Source organism: Lepus europaeus, chromosome 11, assembly GCF_033115175.1.
Source record: "Lepus europaeus isolate LE1 chromosome 11, mLepTim1.pri, whole genome shotgun sequence".
Classification (NCBI taxonomy): Eukaryota; Metazoa; Chordata; class Mammalia; order Lagomorpha; family Leporidae; genus Lepus; species Lepus europaeus.
Window position 1 is genome coordinate 110,222,032 of NC_084837.1, and position 24,195 is coordinate 110,246,226.

The window sequence follows — 24,195 nt, forward strand, 5'->3', positions numbered from 1 at the left end:
TCTTGGGCACTTGTGGGTTTTTTGTTTGTTTTTGAGTGTATCGTTTTTTTCCAGTGTTTCTAGGGACTGTATAAAGTAAGAGTTTTAGGGTATTGGGAAAAAGGAGTCACACCCCTTTGCCAAAATCCTCCTTCTAGAATCTTCTTTGTTCTCATCGGGAGTCCTTGGGCGCCGTGCATGGGGAAGCATCCATGAGCAGGTGGCGGCCCCTAGGGAGCTCGCGGCTGGTGGCTGGCCGGAGGGGGCGCTGTGGGCACCCAGGGCATCTCGCGACCTCCGTGACCTGTGCGTCCTCGGCTCCCGGCAGGTCGGACGCCTCGCTGTACTGCGACGACGTGGACATCCGCTTCAGCAAGACCATGAACTCGTGCAAGGTGCTGCAGATCCGCTACGCCAGCGTGGGGCGGCTGCTGGAGCGGCTCACGGACCTGCGCTTCCTCAGCATCGACTTCCTCAACACCTTCCTGCACTCCTACCGCGTCTTCACCACGGCCGTGGTGGTGCTCGACAAGCTCATCACAATCTACAGGAAGCCCATCAGCGCCATCCCCGCCAGGTGCACCTGCCCAGGGCCGGGGGCGCGGGGGCGGGGGAGGAGTGTGCGGTGTCGACTGCTCCCGACTGTCACATCCAGCAGACGGAGCTGCCTCAGTTTCCCCGATTCAGAAAGGAGGAGGGAAGGACAACTGAAGGCGGAAGAGAGAGGAAAAGGACAGTAGAGGCCACCTTAGTCTTGGGTTCAAGGTCATCTTTCCTGTGCTGCCCTTGAGGCCGCGAGCCCGGCCCCAGGACCCCCCGGGAGGTGGCGGCCAAGTGAGGACTCCTGCCTGTGGCCGGGCGGAGGTGACCTTGTTTCCTGTCCTGCCCGGTGGCCGCTCAGTCCCACAGGTAGAGAATGCCAAGGGCACACACGCCCCGCCCCCCATTACGGGGCCCATGGCGGACGAGCTTCAGAGTTAATGGGACTCCTCGCCCCATCTCACCAAATGGTTCGGCGGCTGAGGGCGGCGCCGAGCGAGGCACAAGGAGGGGGTGTCGGGTCTGGCAGGGCCCGAGCGAGGCACAAGGAGGGGGTGTCGGGTCTGGCAGGGCCCGCCTGCAGCCTGGTATGAGATGCATACGGGAGGTGGTTATTAACCCTCACTTTACAGTTGGGGAAACTGAGGCACTGGGTGACGAAGCCCCTCCCAGCAGGGACGGGCTCTCGGGCTGCGTGGGGCGGTGTTGACCCCAGCACAAGGCCAGGAGCCCAGAGACTCGGCCAGCTCTGCATGTGTGCCGCACTCAGCTGCCCAGATACCCGCCCTGATCCCAACCCCCGCTTACCGCACCGGGCCACTGCTTCCTGAACTTCTGTCAGCTTCCCTGGGCTCCGAGAAAGCAGCACCCCATCCCGGATGGGCTCGCCCCGAGAAGGAACCCAGAGCATCTTGCCCCCCAACCCCGGCCGAGGGCAGCAGCCTGCAGATCCAGGCGGGCACAGGTGGAAGGTTCAAGTCCCTGCTGCTCTGTGTCCAATTCACTTCCCGCTAATGTGCCTGGGAAGGCAGCAGAGGATGGCCCAAATCCTCTCTCGTGGGAGACCCGGATGCAGCTCCTGGCTCCTGGCTTCCACCTGGCCCCTGGCTGTTGCAGACATTTGGGGAGCAAACCGGCAGATGGAAAGATGGAAGATCTCTCTCTCTCTCTCTCTCTCTCCCCCTCCCTTCTCCCCTCTCTGGTGTTCTGTTTTCCAATAAACAAACCTGAGACAGAGAGAGAAAGAAAGATTAAAATGCAGCTCAGCCCATGGCCACGGCCAAGACCTGAACTCTGAGTCTCTGATTCCACCTGCTTCCTGCTACACGGTGAGGGCTAGGAGCTAAGGTCTGTCCCGCGTGTCACACGGAGCAGAGCAGGCTCCCGGTGGCGCCTCTTGGAGGGGGCATCAGTGCAGGTGACCCCCTGTGTCTACCTGGCATGCAGGTGGGGGCATGACAGGGATTGCCAACCCTGACCCTGACCCTTAACCTTAACCTTAACCTTTAACCTTGACCCTTACCCTAACCTTGATCCTAACCCTAAACCCTAACCCAACCCTGACCCTGACCTTTAACCCTAACCCTGGTCCTAACCCTCAACCCTAACCCTTAACCTTGACCCTGACCCTAACCTTGATCCTAACCCTAACCCGACCCTGAGCCTGACCCTTAACCCTAACCCTGGTCCTAACCCTCAACCCTAACCCTTAACCCTTAACCCGACCCTGACCTTGACCTTGACCTTTCCGCCTTCTGCCCTCCCACTCGTGTCCGCTCAGGCTCAGTTCCGGGGTGGAAGCAATGCTGGAGTTTGAGTCGGAGACGTGGGATGGGGCCTTTCCCGTCCAGGGCTCAGCCCCCCTGAGACGAGGTCGGAGCGTGCCAGTGGGAGCAGCGCTGTGTGCGGGGCACCCGGAGGTTTCACAGGCACCTGCGGGTCAGGGGATCCGTGCACCACAGGCCCCGCACAGCTGCTCACAGAGGGAAGCGAGGAAGGGGCAGCAGACTGACCCGTCCCCGCCAGACCCCCGCTCCAGGCATCCAGAGCACGGCACTTGCGTTTTTTTGAAGATCTATTTTTGCTTATTGGAAAGGCAGAGTAGCGAGAGACAGAGAAATCTTCTGTCTGCTTGTTCACCCCCAAATGGTCACAACAGCTGGGGCTGGGGCTGGGGCTGGGCCAGGACAAAGCCAGGAGCCTGGAACTCCCTCCGAGTCTCCCCCGAGGGTGGCAGGGGCCCAAGCCCTTGGGCCGTCCTCTGCTGCTTCCCCAAGTGTTTTAGCAGAGAGCTGGACCGGGAGTGGAGCAGCCAGGACTCGAACCAGCACTCTGATAAGGGGATGCCAGCATTGGCAAGCAGTAGCTTAACCCACTGCACCACAGAGCCAGCCCCAGGACCAGCCTCGGACACTGGGGATTACGAGGCCGAGGGAGCCATGGCAGCCGCCCGGAGCCTTCCAGGGCACAGGGACGCCAGGGCTGTCCCGGGAGGCCGGCCTTGGCTGACGATCCTTCCATCCCGTGCCCCTGCAGGTCTCTGGAGCTGCTGTTCGCCAGCGGCCAGAGCAGCAAACTGCTGTACGGCGACCCTCCCAAGTCCCCGCGCGCCGTGCGCAAGTTCTCCTCGCCGCCACCACTGTCCCTCAGCTCCTCGTCGCCCAGCCGCCGGCGGAAGCTGTCCCTCAACATCCCCATCATCACGGGGGGCAAGGCCCTGGACCTGGCCGCCCTCAGCTGCAGCTCCAACGGCTACCCCAGCATGTACTCCGCCATGTCGCCCTTCAGCAAGGCCGCCCTGGACACCAGCAAGCTCTACGTGTCCAGCAGCTTCGCCAACAAGATCCCGGATGAGGGCGAGGCCACCTCCGCCGAGAAGCCTGAAGACCCCTCCGCGATCAGCAAGCAGGGTGAGTGGGGGAGGGGAGCAGAGCCACCCCTGGGGGACCTGACCTGGCTCAGGACTGCCCCAGGCGGGAGTGGGTGTCCAGGCTGGATCGTGGGGGCCCAGACTGCCAGGTGAGGCAGGCAGAAGCTCCCCGGGCACTGCCACACTGTGCCAGCTCCTGCCACCTGCAGTGAGGGTGTTCCCCTGCCCTGGCGACCAAGGCAGCCTCACCCACATCGGCCATGGATGTGTCCTAGGCCCAGGGCAGGAGGGGACGCCCGCCATGCTCCTGCCCCACGGAGCTCACGGTCACTGAGAAGTCGGAGCGGACGCACCACATGTACACCTCATGCATATTGTATGAGGGAGAGAGCCCAGGGGGAAGGGAGAACATTCTAGGCCGTGGGAACAGAAGTGACGGAGTGCGGTGCGAGGACAAGCGTGCTGAGTTCAGGGAACGCGTGAGGCTCGGCGACACTCAGAGGATGTCGGGTGTAGGGCAGCGGCTGGGGCGAACAGGTGCCTGCCTGGTCTTGGGGCGGCTCAGGACCATTCTAGAAGGGTACCGGTTTGGGTGGCCGGTCTGGTTCTCTCCTGGATCAGATCAGCCCACAGCGTGGGTGCCGCCAGCACTGGGTGAGCACACTCACGTGCCTGGGTGCACATGCTGGCACACGCACATCCTCACACATGTGTGCCTGTGCATGTTTGCACACTCAATGTGCATTCTCAATCACGTGTGCGTGCACATGCTAGCACACCCCCATGCTCTTGTACGCTCACACAGTGCGTGCACATGCTGACACACATGCTTTCACACACATGTGCGTGTACATGCTTGCACATGCATGCTTTCTCACACATGTGTCTGAGTGCACGTGCTTGTACATACACACATCCTTGGCCTGGTCGGAAGCCCCCGGCCCTGCTAACTACCTGGAGGAAGGCCAGTAGCATTTCTGCCCTGCGGGGGGCGAAGAAGGTGGCAGAGGGCAGAGCCGGGGAGGCTCCGTCTCAGGGGACGGTCTCCACAGCACACAATTAGCACCGTGCCCAGCTAGAAGTCACTCACCAGGGTGACGGCCGCAGAGGCCACCCAGCAGGTGCGAAGTACAGGGCCCATAAACCCTCAGTGAGTCCGGAAGGTGGCACCGTGAACGTCACATGATGTGCCGGCTGCCTGATTGGTGGTCCAGGGGCCCATGAGCCTGTCTGATTGTGTAACACTGTGTGTGTGCGTGTGTGTGTATGTGTGTGTGTGGAAGACTGGTTTTTGGTCTGGTTTGGTTTTCATTATTGTTCGAGAGGCAGAGACAAAGAAAGAGGCCTCTCGTCCCTGGATCACTGCCCAAACACCTGCTTCCGCCAGGACCGGACCAGGCCACAGCCGGCAGCCAGGCGCTCCATCCAGGTCTCCCGTCTGTGGGGGCCTCAACCACGCGCACCATCGCTGCTGCCTGCGAGGATCTGTGTTAGCAGGAAGCTGCCGTGGGAGCCAGAGCCGGGACCCAAACCCAGCACTGTCGTGTGGGAGGCAGCAGCTTAACACGGGGCCAAGCGCCTGCCCCCGGGTGAGGGGTTTGGGTCCAGACCTCGCCTGCCAGGGAAGGACTCTGATTCTAATTCCTCGGCTAGTGCAAAGTGCAGAGACCACGATTCTCCCCAGAGCAGAGAGACTGCACTTTGGAGAGAGACCAGAGGCGGGGCCCAGGTCCTCCCTGGCCAAGCCACAAGGGGCAGCACCGGATCTCGTTAGAAATGCAGACCCGCAGACCCCACAGGGACCTGGAGGGGAATCCTGCCAGGATGGCCAGGGATGGCCGGTAATATTTGAGACGCCCCCCGAGGAGCAGCAGTGACCTTGGAGGTTCCCACGTCTACTAGCCTGGCAAAGGTTCTGGCTAAGCCCTGTGGTTAAACTTCCCCGCTCCGGCGGGTGAGCGCCCTGCGGCTTCCCTCCGCCGCAGACCTGAGCCTCCACGCCGAGGAGCAGGTGGAAGAGAGCCAGCGCGTTTCTCCCCCCCTCCCAGGCTCCGAGGTGTCCATGAGAGAAGAGTCGGACGGCGACCAGAACCAGAGTGACGACGGCGAGGCAGAGACGTCGCCCACGAAATCTCCGACCACTCCCAAATCCGTCAAAAGCAAAAACTCTTCAGGTACAAACTGCCGGTGGGAAACTCCGCGTGGATCCACAGGTGGGGAGGGGGCTGGGCCCAGCCAAAGCCAGGAGCCAGCAGCTCCAGCTGGGTCTCCCACGAGGGTGCAGTGGGTCACCCGGGACTCAAACCAGCGTCCTTATGGGATGCTGGCATTGCAGGCGACAGCTTAACCTGCTGCACCACCATGCTGACCCCCGGCCTTGAGTGTTTGAATGAGGTCGTTTGCTCCTCACTGCGCAGGCCCTGGGGCTGTGTCCCGCCTGGGACCTAGGAGGCAAAGCCAAGGTTTGCAGGGTCGGTGGCTCCTGTCAGTACTGCTCATGGGGTCTGGTGATCATTAATGCCATGATGTTCCATGCCCCTGACGTGGCTGCTCACCAGGACAGAGCCAGCCGTCTGACCAGGTGCATTGGGAGCCACAGAAGGGCGGGAGGGGTGGTGCAAAAGCGAGACGGTGGCCGTGCTGTCCCACCCCAGGACAGCTGTGAGACCCCACCACCACCACCACCCCGAGACTCGCACAGGGCTGCCTGCAGCGCCACCCCTCGGAGCCTGCCCCGGGGCTGGGGCCCTGGGGGGAGCTGAGGGCCGTTCCGCACTCTCCGCAGAGTTCCCACTCTTTGCCTACAACAACGGGGTGGTGATGACCTCCTGCCGCGAGCTGGACAGCTCCCGCAGCGCCCTCTCGGCCGCCTCCGCCTTTGCCATAGCGACCGCAGGAGCCAACGAGGGCACCCCCAACAAGGAGAAGTACCGGAGGATGTCCCTGGCCAGCGCAGGTACGCGGGGGCCCTCGGGTGGGGCCCAGGGACGGGACCTGCTGGGAGAGCCTCTGGCCTCGACTCCAGGCTCCCACTGGGACTTTCACACCCCACTCTGGTCTGCACCCACACCTGGAGCCAGGGCCTGTACCCTCCCCTCCAGCTCCTCACCGGGCTAGAGCCTCCACACACTCCCCCCACCCCAGTGCTTCGCCTGCCCCCCCCCCCCCCCCCCGCCTGCTGCCTGGCCACCCACTGGGCCAGCTCCTCCCAGGTCGCAGGGTGCATTCTGTGGCAGAGGAGCTAGTGTGGCCCCGTGAGTGGCGGAGGGGGAGGCCGCCAGGGTCCCCCAGCTGCCCCGGAGAGATGGCGAGGCCTGCTGGGGGTGCCGTGTGTGTGGACTGTGTCCTCTACAAACTCATGGCGTCTGTCTCGCTGCCCAGAGCTTGGCTGTTAAACTTTTGCTCCCAATGGGGTTTGGCGTTGGCCCAAACTTGGGACATCTGCCTCCCATGTACGAGGGCCTGGGTTCGAATCCCAGCTCTGCCCGATTGCAGGTTCCTGCTGACGTGCACCTGGGAGGCAGCAGGTGATGGCTCCAATACTTGAGTCCCCGCCACCCACGTGGGAGACCCAAACAGAGTTTCCAGTTCCTGGCTTCGGCCTGGCCCAGCTCCAGCCGTTGCGGGCACTTGGGGAGTGAACCAGTGGATGACAGATCTCTGTCTTTCAAAATAAATTTGCAATTAAAAAATTTCTGATCGGTGCCATCATCACCCCGTTGCCCAGCAGCCCTGAGGAGCAGCCTCAGCTGCACCAGACGCGGGCATGGGAGCCTCAGGTCCCCTGTCCCCTCTGCCATGCCTCCCACCAGGCTTTCCTCCTGACCAGAGGAACGGGGACAAGGAGTTTGTGATCCGAAGAGCGGCCACCAACCGCGTCCTGAACGTGCTGCGACACTGGGTCTCTAAGCACTCTCAGGTGCGAGCCCCACCCACCCCGAGCCCCCCAGGCAGACAGCTGACCACGGGCACTGGTCCCCAGGAACCAGCAGCTGTCCCAGGCAGTGCGAGGGAGGGAGGGAGGGAACCCCAAAGTCGCCCCGTGGAGGGCATCCAGAGCGTGTCCCCACCTCTGTGCGCAGCAGGGACGCGGGTAGATTCAGGCCTCCCTGGCCCACGGGTGTGGCTGGCTGAGGGCTGCCACCTGCTCTCACCCCTTGGGGCCCTGCCTCTGTTCCGAGGCCCCAGTGTGCCCGGCCATGCAGCAGCTGCCGGAGAGGGAACAAGGTGGGGCGGAAACAGCAGTGGCTGCCTCCTGTGCCTGGGCCCATACAGCAGGGCAGTAGCCAGAGCCCCTCGTCCCGTCCCCCCGGCAGGACTTCGAGTCCAACGAGGAGCTCAAGTGCAAAGTGATTGGCTTCCTGGAGGAGGTGATGCACGACCCAGAGCTCCTGACCCAGGAGCGGAAGGCTGCGGCCAACATCATCAGGTAAGGGTAGGGCCAGCGCCCTCCCCACCCCAACCTCTGCCTCCACAGGGGCTGGCCAGAGGCCGGAAGAATGGCCCCAGGCAAGATCGGGCAGTGTAGACCGAGGCTGGAGTCCCTGCAGCCTGGGGCCCCCATCTACAGCCAGGCTGAGCAGCAGGCGGTCCGGGGTGTCCTGCCCCCTCCCTGCCTCCTCCTCTACCACCGGCCCTGGCTCTACCACCGGCCCTGGCTCCTGACTCCAGCTCCCTGTGAGGCAGACCCCAGCGGGCAGCAGGGGTGGCTCCAGGAACTGCGGGCAATCAGGATTGAGCGCCCAGCTCCTGGCTTCAGCCGCGGCCGAGCCTAGCCCCAGCCGTCGTGAGCATTTAGGGGGTGAAACACCCAGAGGGAACTTTTCCTCCACTCCTTTCCTCCCTCCCTCCCTCTCAAAACATTTAAGAATTATTGATTTATTTATTTATTTGGAAGGCAGAAAGAGACCAACAGAGACATCTTCCACTCACTGGTTCACTCCCCAAATGTCTGCAACAGCCAGGGTTGGGCCAGGTCGAAGCCAGGAGCCGGGAGCTCCATCCGGGTCTCCCACATGGGTGGCAGGGGCCCGAGTACTGGAGCCATCACCTGCTGCCTCCCCCGGGGGATTCATCAGTAGAAAACTGGAACCGGAAGTGGAGTAGTCGGGACTCGAACTGGGCACTCCAGCAATATGGGCTGCGGGGACCCCAAGCAGCACCTTCACCGCCTTGCCAAATGCCTGCCCCTCAAAACACCTTTACAAAACGTGGAAAATTCGGTTCTCAGGCACCTGCACCCCGGTGGCTGGCGAATCCTGTCCCGGACAGCGCAGGCGCAGCACGGCCCTGGCCTGTGTGTGCGCAGGAGCTCGGGAAAATCTGAGTAAACTCAGACTGTGCCGGTCCCTCTCCACCCCTCCGGCAGAGCCCAGGGCTCAGGCAGCAGCAGCCGGTGATGCTCTCGGCCTCACTTTTCCCCTCTGGAAAATGGGTGGACAATGCCCACTTCGAGGACTGTGTTGAGGGGGTGTAGCTTCTGCTGGTTGTTCAGGGGTATGGGGCACAGGCCCGCCACCACTCCGCCCACAGATCTCCTCCCTCCCAGCCCGGCTGGATAAGGGACCAGGTGCCGGCCTCTCCTCCCCACCCAGGCCTTCCACCTTCCTGTCCCAGGCCCAGATCCGGAGTCTCTGCAGGCACACACCCATCAGCTGGCCCTCAGAGCCTCAGCGGTCCTGGGGCTATGGCGGGAGACACAGGCTGAGCCGCAGCCCGGGCACCCCGAGTGCATTGTGGTCCTGAGTGGCTGTTTCCTGGCTGTAGAAATTGAAGAGGCTTCAAAACATTCCTGACAATGGAATTAAAAGTTAACTTTCTTTTAATGCACCAAGATTTTGAGATATGTGCAGTTTCTCCATAAATACAAATTTTGGTTTCAAGATTTATTTATTTGAAAGGCAGAAGGCGGAGTTAGAGAGAGAGAGAGAGAGAGAGAGAGAGAGAGAGAGAGAGAGAGAGAGAATATCTTCCACCTGCTGGTTCACTCCCCAAATGGCTGTAATGGCTGGAGCTGGGTCAGGCCAAAGCTAGAGCCAGGAGCTCCATCCGGGTCTCCCACATGGGTGGCAGGGACCCAAATACTTGAGCCATCACCTGCTGCCTCCCAGGGTGCACATTTGCAGGCTGCTGGGCTCGGGAGCAGAGCTGGGACTCGAACCCATGCCCTCCCATTCGGGCCGTGTGCGGCTTCACCAGCACCGTGAAGACAGCGAGGCCACGCCCACACCCGTGAGCCTTACTTTCTCCTGACCATTGGGAGAAGCCCTTGTGTGCACGGATGCCAGAGAAACCTCCTCCCATTACGTGGTGACCCTTCTGCCAGGGCTGACCCCCGGCCACAGCCTCCAGCCCAGCGTAGGCATGGCCCCAGGCCTGGCTCTCGGCCGTCCCAGTGGGCCTCCGTCCAGCACTGCACCCCCAGTATCCTGACCCTGGCTCTGCCACCTGCCAGCCTCATCTCCCATCCCCGCCCGGGACCCCTCAGCTCTGCTGTCCTTACCTCCGTCCCACCTCCCGCATGGCTGCCTGCCCCCTCCCTGGGGCCACCTGACCAGCATCCTGTCTGCAAGACCCCCAGCCCCTCTCCCGTGCCCCTTTGGTCCCCAAGAGGGGGCTTCCACCAGCCGGGAAGTCAGGACATCGGGAAAAAGTCCTCTGGGGAGGGGCAGGGGCGTCTGCACACGGCACGAGCCAGGCAAGGTGCAAGGTGTGTGTGTTGGGTGGTGAGGGTAGGGGGTTAGTGCACCTGGGAGCGGGGCTGCCCGGCAGGCAGGCGGGGCCTCACCTGCCTTCTCCTCCCCAGGACCCTGACCCAGGAGGACCCGGGGGACAGCCAGATCACACTAGAGGAGATCACACAGCTGGTGAGCCCGGCTGCCCTCGGCTCCCCCGCCGGCCAGGCCGGCCCTCTCAAGGCCCCTGGCTGAGCCGAGGCCCGCCCGTGTTCATTTCCCTGGACTGCCCTGGCAGAGTCCCACAAACCAGGTGCCCACAGCACTGGCGGCCAGAGTCCCTCCGGGGCGTCACCGAGGGACGCCCACCCTCGTCCTGGTCGGGGGGCCATCTTCCCCTCCCCCAGTGATGACCCCATCTGAACTAGACCTGCACACACACATAGACCTGCACACACACACAGACCCACACACACAGAGACCTGCACACACATACAGACCTGTATACACACACACAGACCTGCACACACACAGAGACCTGCACACAGAGACCTGTATACACACACACAGACCTGCACACACACACAGACCTGTATATGCACAGACCACACACGCAGAGACCTGCACACACACAGACCACACACACAGAGACCTGCACACACACACAGACCTGCACACATACACAGACCTGCACACATACAGACCTGCACACACACACAGACCCCACACACACAGACCTGCACACACACAGACTTGCACACACATACAGACTCGCACACCCCAGCAAGCAGTATGGCAGGCACTTTCCCTTGCCCTCCACACACCCCACCTCCCGCAAAGGGGCCGAGAAGCCAGAAGCCAGGCGGGGTCCCTGGAGGGCCTCACTCAAGTCCTTGCTCCCGCAGGCCGAAGGTGTGAAGGCCGAGCCCTTCGAAAGCCACTCGGCCCTGGAGATCGCCGAGCAGCTGACCCTGCTGGACCACCTGGTCTTCAAGAAGATCCCGTACGAGTGAGTGGACACCCGCCCCAGCCCTCCCTGCCCCCTCCCCAGCCCTCCTTGCCCCCTCCCCAGGGCCAGTCCAGCTGCGCCCCTCAAGTCTGGGCAGCAGCCTCCAGGGGCTGCATGGATTCGCCCCAAGCCTGGGGAGAGGCCTCGTGTCTGCCCCCAGGTTCTCGCCAGTCAGCTGCACACGCACATGGAGCTCCTACCTGGGGGGTCTGTGTTCACATGTGTGTGTGTGTGCACAAGCAGACTGTGGGGACAGCTCGGGACTCCCAGGCCTGGTGTTGCCTGCTCTGGCCCGCGGCTGGCCACTCCCGTGTTCACTGTAATTATATGACCTCGGTCAGTAGTTTTGCAAACGCGATGTTCAGTAAATGCCTGGCATTCCCTCGCCTTGCAAGTTGCTTGCAGCTTCCGCTTTGTATTTTCAAAGCTGAGAGAAACACGCTTGCAACCGAAATACTCCTCTGGTTTCTGACGGTTGCCCCAGCCTCGGAGCCAGCAGGTGGGGGGCTGGGACTCACTGCAGGGTTTTTGGTCTCTGCCCCGAAAGGCAGCCCACCTGTCGCCAGCTGCTGGAGAGGCCGGCGTGCTGGGAACCGGCCACACCTGCCGCATGCAGAGACTGGCAGTGCGCCCGCTGTGCTCACCTCCCCGGGGACGCTCCTGCCTCATCCCGTGGCAGGCCAGGAGCCGGGGCGGTGTGTGCCAGGGGCCCACTACCAGAGCACGCTGCTGCCGTGGCCTGCCGGCCCCTGTTCCTTTTTTCTGGCCTAGGGTCAGCTGCTGCGGGGGTGAGGGAGATGGGAGTTTCCTTTATGGGAAGTCCGGCCCCAGTCTCAGCCTGCTGCTCTTACAAAACGCCTGGGTAACTGACAAAAGGGAAGAGGTTTGTGTAGCTCACAGCTCTGGGCCTGGTGCCACCGGCAGCACCGGCGGACCGGGCACGAGAGGGAGACAGCCCGTGATGAGACAGGAAGCCAGAGAGACGGCGTGGCCGGGCTTGCTCCTCCCTTACAGCCTTGTGGGAAGGGATCAGGTTCCCGGGACAGCTACATTAATCCCTTCAAGATATGACAGCATCACCTTCCATTAGCCCCGCCTCTTAAAGGTCCCACACCGGGGACCCAGCACATGAACCTTTGGGGAGCACAGTCACACAGCGTCCAGCCCACAGCCGGGACGAGACACAGTGCGCCCACGGCACTTTACAGCTAATGGTGCACCCCCACCCCCACCCCATGCCCGCACAGTAACCCCGCTGCCAGTCCCATTTTGTAGGACTGGATGTAGGGCTTGGCTGAATCCACACAGCAGCGGGCCCAGGGTTCCTTCCTCCCCAGAAAGCAAAGACATCGGGAAACCATGGGGTCAACAAAGCAAACCTAACCTCGCCCATCGGGGGTGGGGGTGGTCTCTCCCCTTGCAGGGAGTTCTTTGGACAAGGCTGGATGAAACTGGAGAAGAATGAGCGGACCCCCTATATCATGAAAACCACAAAACACTTCAACGACGTGAGTACGGGGCGGGCAGCGCCTCTGTCTGCTGGGTCTGTCTTTGGCAGGTCCCTCCCGAGGCTGGGCACCGAGGGAGCCATGCACCTGCTGGCTCCCAGCCGTGGGGCCCGGGGCTGACAGCTTTACCGCGGGCTCAGGGCTTCTCCTGCTCCATGGGGCTGACCTTGAACGATGCATGGATTTCAAAAAGGTTTTGCACCCAATGAACTTACCTTTACTATGACGATGATTTACCTGAGAGACAGACAGAGAGCTGGTTCACTCGCCATGCCCACAACTGCCAGGGCCAGAGCCAGAAGCTACGACCCCAGCCCAGGCATGGGCAGGGCCCCAGTGACGGGAGCCGTCACCTCTGCCTCCCAGGAACCACGTGAGCAGGAAGCTGGAGCCGGGCACCAAACTCAAGCACCGTGTCGCGGCACAGCCTCTTAACCGCGAGGCTGAACGCCTGCCCCCGAACGTCCCTTTTGAGTCTGTTTTCCCACAAACTGTTACAAGTACACTGTTACAAGTACGTTTCCCAGAACACTTGGAACCTCCTGGAATGTTGGCTGGGTTTCAACTACCCTACATGTGATGTTCCAGCCCCTTCTCGTGACAGGTGCCGTGACCCCACGGGTAGAGACACCAGAAGCCACAGAGCCGGATGAGGGTGCCCCAGTATCTGAATCCTCCCCCCAGAAACCCCGCACCTCAGCTCCCTGGGGAAGAGATGGGTGGGACCCAGCACTGGACCTGCGGCGGGGCCCCGTGTGCAGAGCAAGAAGGGCCTGGCCTGAATTCAGACAGGCACATCCCACAGCCTGCTCCCAGAGTCCCTGAGCTCACTGACCCGCTGCGGGGCAGCCGCTGCCTTCCCTGGATGCCCGGTGGAAGACAGCTGGGTGGGGGCAGACTTCCCTGCACCTGCCCAAGCTCGGAGGCCGGCGACCACGTGAGCCGTCAGCTCCCGGCCTCATGACGGCCCTGTGATAGTACTTGGCGTGGCCAGCTCCAAGGTTAATCATCAACGCACCCTCAAGAGCCTGGATGGCCGGAGGTGGGAGCGCAGGATTCCACTTGTCCTGACCACTTAGCAAACATCGCTCCACCCTGACAGGGGCCCCTGGCAGCCGGGAGGAAACAAGAAAGCCCAGGCTTGGCTGCTCCAGGAGTAGCCCCTGGGGCCTCCCAGCTCTGGACACCACGCCAGTGGGAGGCCGAATGAGACCCACGTGCTGGGCACCGGGCCTGGGCCTCTAGAAGCGTCGGCTCACTTCACCCTGCTCCTGCATTTGATGAGTGATGAAGCCGGGGCCCCCTTCACTCCTCTGCCCCACATCCCCTGGCCCCAGGCTGCCCTTGGACCCCGCAGTGGCCCCTTAGCCGCCTGGCATTTGGCCATTCTGTGCCAGGGGTTTTCAGGCACCCAGAATCTGAGCCTATCATGGCCTCCATCTCTCCCTGGCCTTTTAGCTCTTTTTTTTCCCCAATTTTTATTTATTTGGTTTCATGTATGTGAAAAGCAGAAAAACAGGCAGAATTCTTCCATCCACTAGTTCACTCCCCAGATGCCCGCATCAGCCAGGGCTGGGCCCGGCTAAAGCCAGGAGCCTGGAACTCCATCCCACTCATTCCCTTGTCCTCACACCTGGGGCCTGCCCTGCCCTGTCCCAGGGCCGGCCTCTCGGGGACAGTGTGGAAAGGAGGTGGTGCTGGCGGGTCTGGCTCTCATTTTGGGGGGAAGGCATATAACATTGCCCCATTTAGGATGAGGGTGCTAATTTCTGTAATTCTGCTTTTCAAATGGCCCCAATGGCTGCAAAGACCAGGCTGAAGCCAGGAGTTTCCTCTGGGTCTCCCACGTGGGTGCAGGAGCCCAGAGAACTGCGCCATCTTCCACTGCTTTGCCAGGCCATAGCAGGGAGCGGGATCGGAAGTGGAGCAGCCGGGACTCGAACCGGCGCCCACATGGGATGCCGGCACTGCAGGCGGCGGCTTCACCGGCTTCCCACGGTGAGGCCCGCTAGCAGTTTTCTAGTTCGTGCTTTCGCCTCCCCACCCCGACGGTGCTCCCTGCACTCTCTCCCTGCCTCCCGCGTGGGCTTGCAGATCAGTAACCTGATCGCCTCGGAGATCATCCGGAACGAGGACATCAACGCGCGGGTGAGCGCCATCGAGAAGTGGGTGGCCGTGGCCGACATCTGCCGCTGCCTGCACAACTACAACGCCGTGCTGGAGATCACCTCCTCCATGAACCGCAGCGCCATCTTCCGCCTCAAGAAGACGTGGCTCAAGGTCTCCAAGCAGGTGCGGGCCGGGGCGGGGCGGGGCGGGGCGGGGCCTGGGCAGGGAGCCGAGGCGGGGCTGGGGGCGGGGAGCCGAGGCGGGGCTGGGGGCGTGGCCTTGCCCCTCCAGCATCCACAGAGGTGTCCCTGGGGCCTGCTGGACTTCCGTCCCCCCTTGAGTCATTAACAGCCGAAGTGGGAAGTATGAGGCAGGGATGGGCGGTCCCAACACAGAAAGAGGCTTCCCGGCCCCCTTCCGGACCTTCAGGGAGGCTGAGATGGTGGCCAGAGGACCCCCAAGTCCCCGTCAGCAGCTGTTCCGGCCGCCGCCCAGGCAGCTGGTCCCTGTGACCTCCTGGATAGTTGCTCCTCTTAAATGCGGCTTTCAGAACGTGATTCTGGAATACACACACAGCGGTCGCTTCACTCGCCGGGTGCACTGTGGCCGCCCCCACGTGTGTGTGTGCGCGTGGGAGGCTGGGCAGGCCCACCTGTGTGCGTGGTCCTGCAGCCAGTGCCATGGAGACCCTCTGGCTCCCCTCTGGGCCTACAAGCTACACCCCTTGCTGCCCATGGGCAGGCTGTGATGGCGTGCCAACAGCGGGCAGCGGGGCCATGACCCCTTCCCACTAGCTGCCAAAGTCGGGACAGCCTAGGACAGCCTGGGACAGCCCTACTGCCCCCTTCCTCTGCTCGAGCCACCCCCTCGCACCCCAGGCAGACCGAGCCTCTTGCCCCTGGCACACGGAGACATAGCTCTTGTCACATTTGTGGGCTCTAGGAAAGAACAGATGCTGGGAGCCTCGGGCACACGAGGCACGGGTCGAGCAAGACTCCGTGGAGCCTACACGTCACCCAGGCTGATTCGGCCGCTCAGGGCTGCAGTAGGCCGGTTGTAGGGTCTGGGGGGTCCGTTGTAGACCCCTCGTTGTCTCCCCCTGCCCTGTGTTATCAGTCTTTGCCAGAACAAAGATTTATTTGTTTAGGAGGCAGAGTTAGAGAGAGAGAGCGAGGTCTTCCATCCGCTGGTTCACTCCCCAAATGGCTGCAATGGCCAGAGCTGCGCTGATCCAAAGCCAGGAGCCAGGAACTTCTTCCAGGTCTCCCATGCGGGTGCAGAGGCCCAAGGACTTGGGCCATCTTCTGCTGCTTTCCCAGGCCATAGCAGAGAGCTGGATCAGAAGAGGAGCAGCCAGGACTAGAACCAGTGCCCATATGGGATGGCAGCACTGCAGGCGGAGGCTTAGCCTACCACAGCACAGCGCCAGCCCCTCCTTGGCCACTTTCTCCAGCGCCCTTGTCCCCATGGAGCTGGGAGGGAGCAGCCACCTTGGCCATCTGAACCTCTTCCCTTTTGGGACAGTGCAGGTCAAGGGCAGTTAGTGGCCAGGGCACGAGGCCTGGCCTATGTTCTGGGAGAGCACGCGGGACCCAGGACCGCTCAGCCTGCTGCAGAAATCAGAGGTGCCCCCGGCAGGCTGGACCCACCGGCTTCTCCACCCTAGCAGCTTGTGCATCTGGGGTCTCCGGCTGTGGCCGGGTCAGCAGCTCTCTGCAGGCAGCCCCTGGACACGTGGAGGGCCTGCAAGATGGGCTCAGCGGCAACTTTTTCTCACTCCCAGTGCAAAGCAGCCTCATGTCCAAGTCCAGCCTGGCCCACAGCCAGCGGCCAGTGGTCAGGTTTAGACACTTGTTTCCCCCTTTCCACATCCTCTTTACAAATAAAAACTAACCTCCCCTGGAAAAGGGCTGGTAGTGCCCATGCGTGGGTCAGTACTGATGGCTAACTTGGTTTTGGGAATCCCCTGTCCCGGGGACACAAAGCCCAGGAGCCCCTCTCTGGCTCCCAGTGGGAGAGAACATCCTTGGCCAAGCAGGAGGCTTCCGCTGGGTGAACAGAGGATGGTCAGGAAAAATCGTTGGCTTCCCGCTCCCCGGATGGACTCCTTGGAGTCACCCCCTCCCCCACCCCCTCTAAGCCACTGGGGTCTCAGGAGCCGCCCACGTTTGCAACGCCCACTGAGAGGTGTGTGTGTGTGAGCCCCGACACACGAGGCAAGGACCCAGATCTGACCCCGCAGGTCTCCCCCAAGCCCCCGCCCCCGTCTCCGGATCCGAAGCAGGTGTAGCACGGGCCGAGCGCGTGTGAGCCAACGCTTCTCGTTCTTTCCAGACCAAGGCTTTGATTGACAAACTCCAAAAGCTTGTGTCGTCCGAGGGCAGATTTAAGAACCTCAGAGAAGCTCTGAAAAAGTAAGTGTGCGACGTTACCTCGTCGTTCTTCCTCAGCGCTGGCACGGGGCTTCACACACCGCCCCCGGCCGCAGCAGGACATCTGTCTGTCTGTCTGTCCCTCTGTCTGCCCACAAGAGTCCCTCCCCGCCCCCCCCCGGCCTCCCAGACACCAAGAGTGAACCCAGGGGCCCCGTGTCCTCAAGGCAATGGGTCGGCTTCATGTCGTTGGACTTCCAAACCCACAGGGCGCTGTACCCACCATAGCCCCAAGAAACACAGTCCCGGAACCCAGCAGGGGGCAAGGCGCTCCACCCAGCAGGGTTCCTGGAGCCAGGCACCCTGGTATTTTGGGGTGGGGGCTATCCTGGGCGTGGTGGAACCTTCAGTAGCACCCCGGCCTCTGCCCAGGGAATGCCAAGGGCGCCCCTCCAGCCGGGGCAGACAGAAACGCCCCCGGGGACGGAGAGATGGACGAACGTTCCCTGAGAACGAGCCATCCCGAGGCAGCTCCTCTCACTCTGTGTTTCCAAAGAAGTTGCGCAGCCGGGCGCCATCCAAAGCCGGTGCCTGGTCCCCCGGGACTCCTGCAGGTTCCCCCAAGGCTGCGATGGCTCAGCCCGGGTGTAGGCGCCTCGGCCACTCACATGTGTGAGACGGGTCTCCCTCCCCTGGCCGGGCTGCTGCTCCCTCCAGGCTCCTAGCTGCCCCCGCCCGGAGTGCACCACCCCCCAAATCCGGGTGTGGGCCAGGCAGAGCCCCCGGCCCTGGCCAGACGCCGCTCGCCCCCGCTCTGCCGCCTCGTCTCGTGTCCACCCTGTGTCCTCGGCCTGTCCCTCACCGGCTCCGTGTGCCATCGCCTTGACCATCTCCACTTTGTTTGTGTCTTAGACAGATGTCCCACCCATCTGTGCTGTCGGCCGTCTCTCTCCCGCCCGGGCTCCCCGGAGCCCCCGTGCAAGGTGCTTGGGGCAGCGGCCCCACGGTACATTCACCAACCTGTCCGTCCGCCCCCAGGCGTCGCTCCATCCGCCTCCTTCACATGGCTTCCTCGTCGGCTGCGTGGCCCCCCTTTCTGTCTCAGGGTCCCGTCCTCACTGTCTACCCCTCCCAGGTTACTGTAGGCCGTGTAAGTGCCTCCTCCCCCAGCCTCTCTGCTCCCTGGCGCACAGGGTCCAGGGGGCATCCTGGGAGCTCAGCCTTTTGTCAAACCAGGAAACGCAGGGCCCCACAGGACAAGGAGGGGGCTCTGGGGCAGCACTTCAGCACCCTTTCCCTCGGAGCCGTGCCGTGCGGACACGGGGGTCCAGTCACCAGGCAGGGACAGTGGCAGAAGCAGCAAGGTAAGGGTCTGTATGGATAGGGAGGGGACCCACCCAGACAAGGAGCCCTCGTGATGGTCTTCCGAAAATTCATGGGAAATGTGAGGTGTGGAAAAAAGCTAGGCACAAATTTCCGTATCGTGGGCACCAGAATAAACTCTTCATTCCACTTTTCCGTGCACTTTTGGACTTCCCTCGGAGGTCCTCAGTCCCGTTCCTTTGTCCCAGGCATCGCTCTCGGCCTTGACATTCGAGTGTCGCATCTGTGCCGACCCCCCAGGCTGGAGGATGGCTTTGCAATCTTCGAGCAGCCAAGGCTGCATCCCCAAATCGCAGCTGCTCTCTTAAATACCACTGCTCCCCCTTACAACCCTTGCCGCCTACCACCCCTTCGTTCCCCTCCCAGGTATCCCAAGAGTGGCCTTATCTCTCTCACAACCCCTACACACACAGCCCGCAAAGCCCACAAGACCCTGCCCTCCTCAGCCTCCCAGGGATCGGACCCAGCTCCACACGGCACAGCCCTGGCTGGCAGCGAGATGAGGTCCCAGCTCTCGTGGGCGTGGTTCCAGTTTTGACTGCCCTGTCCAGTCCCAGCCCAGCGCCCACGTGCTCGTCTGTCCCATTGTCTTTCATTTGAACATGGATTTAGATTTAGAGGGACCTGGGGTACAGGCTTGTGTGCAGCCTGGGGACAGCTGGGGGGGGGCGGGGGGGGGAACCGGCCAGCCCATCCTCCCGGGAGACGGCGTGCAAGTCCATTGATTGATGTGGATTGCATGAGCCCAAAGTCCAAAGGCTGAAACTCTGGAATCCCAGAGTTCCAAGGACTTATGCAAGGCCACATACCTGCTCCGGCTTTGTTTTCTGCCGGTGGCGCCCCACAAAGCCCAGCCTGCTGCTGGTGGCACGAGAGGCCAGTGGGTGTCCAGGTGGCAAAAAAAGCACAACTGGACTCTCCAAGCTGACTACTGCAACATTTTATAAAAGATTTATTTGGTTATGTGAAAGGCAAGAAGAGAGAGAGAGAGATCTTGCCTCTACTGGTTCACTTCCCAAATGGCCTCCATGGCCAGGGCTGGCCCAAGCCAAATACAAGAGCCAGGAACTCCATCCAGATCTGGGTGGCAGGGGCCCAAGCACTTGAGCCATCATCTGCTGCCTTCCCAGCGCAGGGAGCTGCGTCAGGAGTGGGGTAGCCGGCACTTGATCCCAGTCTCGCTAATGTGGGGTGCAGGTGTCCCGTGAGCATCACCACGCCTGCCCCTCTGTGTCTTTTAATTGGGGATTTAGTCCATTTGCATTCAAGGTGATTGTGCATAAGTAATGACTTAGTCCTGTCATTTACAAAAAAAAAAAATTCTTCTATTTTGAGTGTTCTTTGTTCTAATAGGGGATGCCAGCATTGCAAGTGATGGCTTAACCCACTACACCACAATGCCAGTCCCTACAATATTTTTTCTATCACAACCCATAGTGGAAAAGCCGTTATAATAATTACATAAAGTACATGGAAAATGGGAAGAAAAAGAAAGCTTATTCTGGGGCAAAAGCATGTGAAATCCGTGCCTGCATTTTCATAATAGGCAATTTCTGTGACCCTTCTGAAGATCTATTGGATGCAAGGGTTTCAAAATTTTTGTACCAGAGTAAACTTACATTTTAATTCCACTTTTCCACAAACCTTTTAAAAAAAGTGAAGAACTATTTATTTCTTTGAAATAAACACAGTGAGAGGCAGAGAGACAGAGAGAGATCCTCGATCCTCTGGTTCACCCTCCAGATGGCCACAACCAGAAACCAGGGGCTTTATCCGGGTCTCCCCCGTGGGTGCAGGGGCCCAAGCACTTGGGCCGCCTAACGCTTTCCCAGGCGCATTAGCAGGGAGCTGCATTGGAAGTGGGGCAGCCGGGACACAAACCATGGCTCATAGGGGCACTGCAGGCAGCAGCTTTACCTGCTATGTCATAGCACCGGCCCCACAAACCTTCTGAAGTACCCTCGTGTGTGTGTGTGCGCGTGTGAAACTACAGCCCTGTGTACCAATGTATAACAGGAGCAAAAATTCCACAAAGCAACGCCTCCCCTTATTCCATGCAATAAACTCAGATAGTTTCTGTTCTAGTCCTCTTCTTAATATTTCTGTTTATTTTATTTGAAAAGCAGAGAGAGATGAGGACAAAGAGAGCTCTCCCATCCATCCATCCATTGGTTCATTCCCCAAGTGCCCACAACAGCTGGAACCAGGCCAGACCAAAACTAGAAGCCAGGAACTCCATCCGGGTCTCCCACGCGGGAGGCAGGGACTCAAGTACTTGAGCCGTGGCCAGCTGCCTCCCAGGGTGCGCATGGGCAGGGGGCCGGAAAGGAGAGCAGAGCTGGGGCTCAAACCCAAGGACGCCGATATGGGATGTGGATTCTCTAGAAGCAGCTTAACGCGCTGTGCTAAATCTCCACCCATGTTTTTTAAAGATTTAGTTCACTTATTTGAAAGGCAGAGTTAGATGAAGATAGGTAGGTAGAGAGAGAGATAGAGAGAGATGAGAGAGAGAGGGAAAGAGAGAGACATATAGATTTAGCTATCACAACTCAGCCCACCCAGCACGGCGTTAGTGGTGTCAGAGCTGTTATCCATGAGGACCCTGAGGACCAGGGTCACCAGCAAGCAGGCAGGAGACAGAGCCTGGGCTCTGCCATCCTCCCGGCCTCATCTCCCCCCGGGGTGGCCCAGAGGAGACAGGTGAGACAGGCAGGAGAGGGGGCTCCTGCCCCGTGCACAGCGATTCCCCTGCATCTGTGCGCCGGGCTGGGAGGCTGCAGGGCACTGCGAGGAGTCCCTATGAGGGAGCTAAAGGGAGCCCCAGCAGCTGGAGTCCCCCACAGACCCCCTCAGCCCCTCACCCAGCTCCCGCCTGGGGCTCAGTGCACGCCGGGAAGAGCGGCTTCAGAGCTGCAAGTCAGAGGTGGGGCGGTCATCAGCCCTGGGTCCTGTCTCCCCAGAAATGTGGTCCCCCGAGTCCCCAGTCGGGGAAACTGCCACTTGTAGGAAAGTGAGCTCAGAGGGAGAGGGTCTCCTGCTGTGTCCCCCAGCTCGGTGGAGACAGGACAGGGTGGCTGCAGGAGTGGGGGGCAGGGCCGCAGAGGCCTCTGGGGAGGGACTTGGGCAGGATCAGCATTGGGGATTTCAGCAGACAGAGGATGGGTGAGTCGGAAGGGGCTGGCGACAGAGGGGCAGCGGACACACAGGCGGAGAGGGGTCTTCTGGCTCAGGGAGGGAGGAGACAAGGAGATGCCCCAGCCCAGGCAGGGGCCCCCCCTGGTCAGCCCATGGCACCCCCCCCCACCCACAATCGCAGCCAACAGTCCCAGGCCCGAGAGCACGCGGTGACTCCTGGGGCCGGCAGCTGCTGCAGGGCGCTGTGACGGTAGCACGAGTTCCTTTCTCCAAGTGACGAGCTTTGATGAATGCCGTTTGCTTCCAAGTTGTGACCCACCGTGTGTCCCCTACCTGGGGATGTACCTCACCGACCTGGCCTTCATCGAGGAGGGGACGCCCAATTACACGGAGGACGGCCTGGTCAACTTCTCCAAGATGAGGATGGTGCGTTTCCCACCCGGGGCATGGGGGGCGGGGCTTCAAAACCCAGGCTGCACCTTGGCTTCTCCAGCTCTGCCCACCGGGGACCCCCACACAGGGCGCCTGAGCCCAGCTTCTGCCTCATCACAATCGTGTAGGGGCGGGTAGCATGGTGGTCCTGAGCCGTGCTCTGCCTGCCTCTGCTAACTCCCACAATGCCACAGGAGGTACACCTTACAGAGGCTTGGGGAGGCCCAGTGACCCTCACAAGGGAAGGGCAGAGCCAGATCCGGGTCTGGGCGACCCCAAAACCCATGCCTTTGTTCCCACCAGCTCTCTCGGGCCAAAATCGCAGCTGCTGTGCCTCCTATGAGGGGAGGCGCCAAATCTTCCCAGAAAAATCTAGAACATGGAGGGGGTGGGGGACAAGGAGGCGGGACTTCTCGCCTGCTCCTTCCGCCCTCTCACGGCAACCCGGGAGCCTCTCTGGGCTTCCGCGTGTGGCCAACAGACAGGGGCGTGAGAGATGCCATTTGGTGATGGGACAGGAGCCTGTTGAGTGGTGCCCGGTCCACCGTGGGCACTGGGAGAGTGGCAGAGGGCCCTCCCGGGGCGACCACCATGAGGTTCTGTTTCAGCAAGGTTGGGTAGCTCTGGTCCGGCGTGGGAGAACACTGTCTCCGTCACACAGCCTGCCTAACCCATAGAGTCTCGACCAGTGGCACGTTGGAAGCAGGCTTCTGACTTTAAATAAATATATAAATATGCCAGGGCCTGGCTTCAGACATAGCTGTCGACTCCGCCCCTTCAGTTCTGCAGGTGCGGAAGGGCGTGGAGAAGGCAGCCGGCTTCTCAAACTCTCCCTCCTTCCCACAGATATCCCACATCATCCGGGAGATTCGCCAGTTTCAGCAAACTGCCTACAAGATAGAGCACCAAGCAAAGGTGAGCGCGTTTCCCGGTGGCTCCCCCGTCCCTGTGGCTCCATCCAGCCCGCGCCGTCTTCCCCTCGCCGGCCACATGGCTCCCTTCCTGCCTGTCTTCCGCTAGGCCTGCCTCCCAAAGGCCATCCCTTTGGGGAAGCCGTGCCTGCCCCCTGCCCCCTAGTCAGACACAAGGCTGAGCTCGTGGCTGGCCTCACCCAGGAAGAGAGAGGCAAAAACTCATAACCCCCCTCGTGCAATGTGCCGTGGCCACGAGTTACAGAAGTCGCAGGCCTCCCTCCCAGAGGCAGCGGGGTCACCTGTTAAACCACGCTGTGGCTGGCATGTGCAAGTCTTCTTCCCGTGCTGGGTGTGAGCTGCCGACCAGACATCGTAAGCATCGCGGCTGTGACTGGTTTGGGTTGCTTTTTTTTTTTTAATGTAATTATTGCTATTTAAAAGGTAGATAAACAGAGAGATAGGCAGATATCTTCCATCTACTAGGTCACTCCCAAAATGCCTGCAACAGCCAGGGTTGGGCCAGGCCGAAGCCAGGAACCAGGAACGCCATCCAGGTGTCACCAAGAACCCAAATACTTGGGCCGTTGGGGGAGGCGTTATGGTGCAGCCGTTAGAGTACCTGCTGCCTCCCAGGGTGTGTGTGCATCAACAGGAAGCTTCATTGTATCAGAGTAGCCCAGAACTCAGAACTCGAACCAGGCAGTCTGATATGGAATGCCAGGGCCCCGGGCATCCCAGCTACTTACCGCTCTGAGCCAAGTGCCCACCCTCCCCTGTCAGCTGTCAATCAATCAGCATTCTGGACCGCTGGTTCCAGCCCTGGGGAGCAGAGTGGGTGGGGAGACGGGAGACACCTTGCTGGAGACAATGGGCCAATAGATGAGCCTTGCTTGGGGAGCCTCTGTGTGGGAGGAGGGGGAGCTGCCTGCAGGGGTGGAGCTCTACGCTCCCACAGAACTTGGGCGCTGGGGGGAAGAGGAAAGGGTGACCCCTCCCTCTCTCTCCTGGGCGAATATCTTATGGTTCTGTAGAATCCTGATGTGTAAGTGGACGTGCCCCAGTATTTTTTTTCTTAAGATTTAACTTATTTATTTGAAAGGCAGAGTTACAGAGAGAGGAGAGAGAGAGAGAGAGAGAGAGAGGTCTTCCACCTGCTCTTCACTGTCCAATGGCTGTGCCAGCCAAGGTTGGGCCAGGCAGAAGCCAGGACCCAGGAACCAGGTTCTTCATCCGGGTCTCCCATGCAGGTGCAGGGGCCTAACTAAGCACTT

General features: G+C 61.0%; 1 protein-coding gene across 1 annotated transcript in view; it reads left to right on the plus strand.

Annotated features, from left to right (window-relative positions):
- Positions 1-24,195, plus strand: part of RASGRF1 (Ras protein specific guanine nucleotide releasing factor 1) — a 90,120-nt gene that overhangs the window by 64,865 nt on the left and 1,060 nt on the right. The window contains exons 14-26 of the mRNA XM_062204854.1: positions 308-556; positions 3,055-3,428; positions 5,437-5,562; positions 6,174-6,344; positions 7,201-7,307; positions 7,705-7,817; positions 10,194-10,254; positions 10,968-11,071; positions 12,495-12,579; positions 14,674-14,871; positions 17,023-17,102; positions 21,887-22,004; positions 22,857-22,925. Coding sequence (XP_062060838.1) covers positions 308-556; positions 3,055-3,428; positions 5,437-5,562; positions 6,174-6,344; positions 7,201-7,307; positions 7,705-7,817; positions 10,194-10,254; positions 10,968-11,071; positions 12,495-12,579; positions 14,674-14,871; positions 17,023-17,102; positions 21,887-22,004; positions 22,857-22,925 — 1,855 coding nt within the window. The remainder of the gene's footprint in view (positions 1-307; positions 557-3,054; positions 3,429-5,436; positions 5,563-6,173; positions 6,345-7,200; positions 7,308-7,704; positions 7,818-10,193; positions 10,255-10,967; positions 11,072-12,494; positions 12,580-14,673; positions 14,872-17,022; positions 17,103-21,886; positions 22,005-22,856; positions 22,926-24,195) is intronic.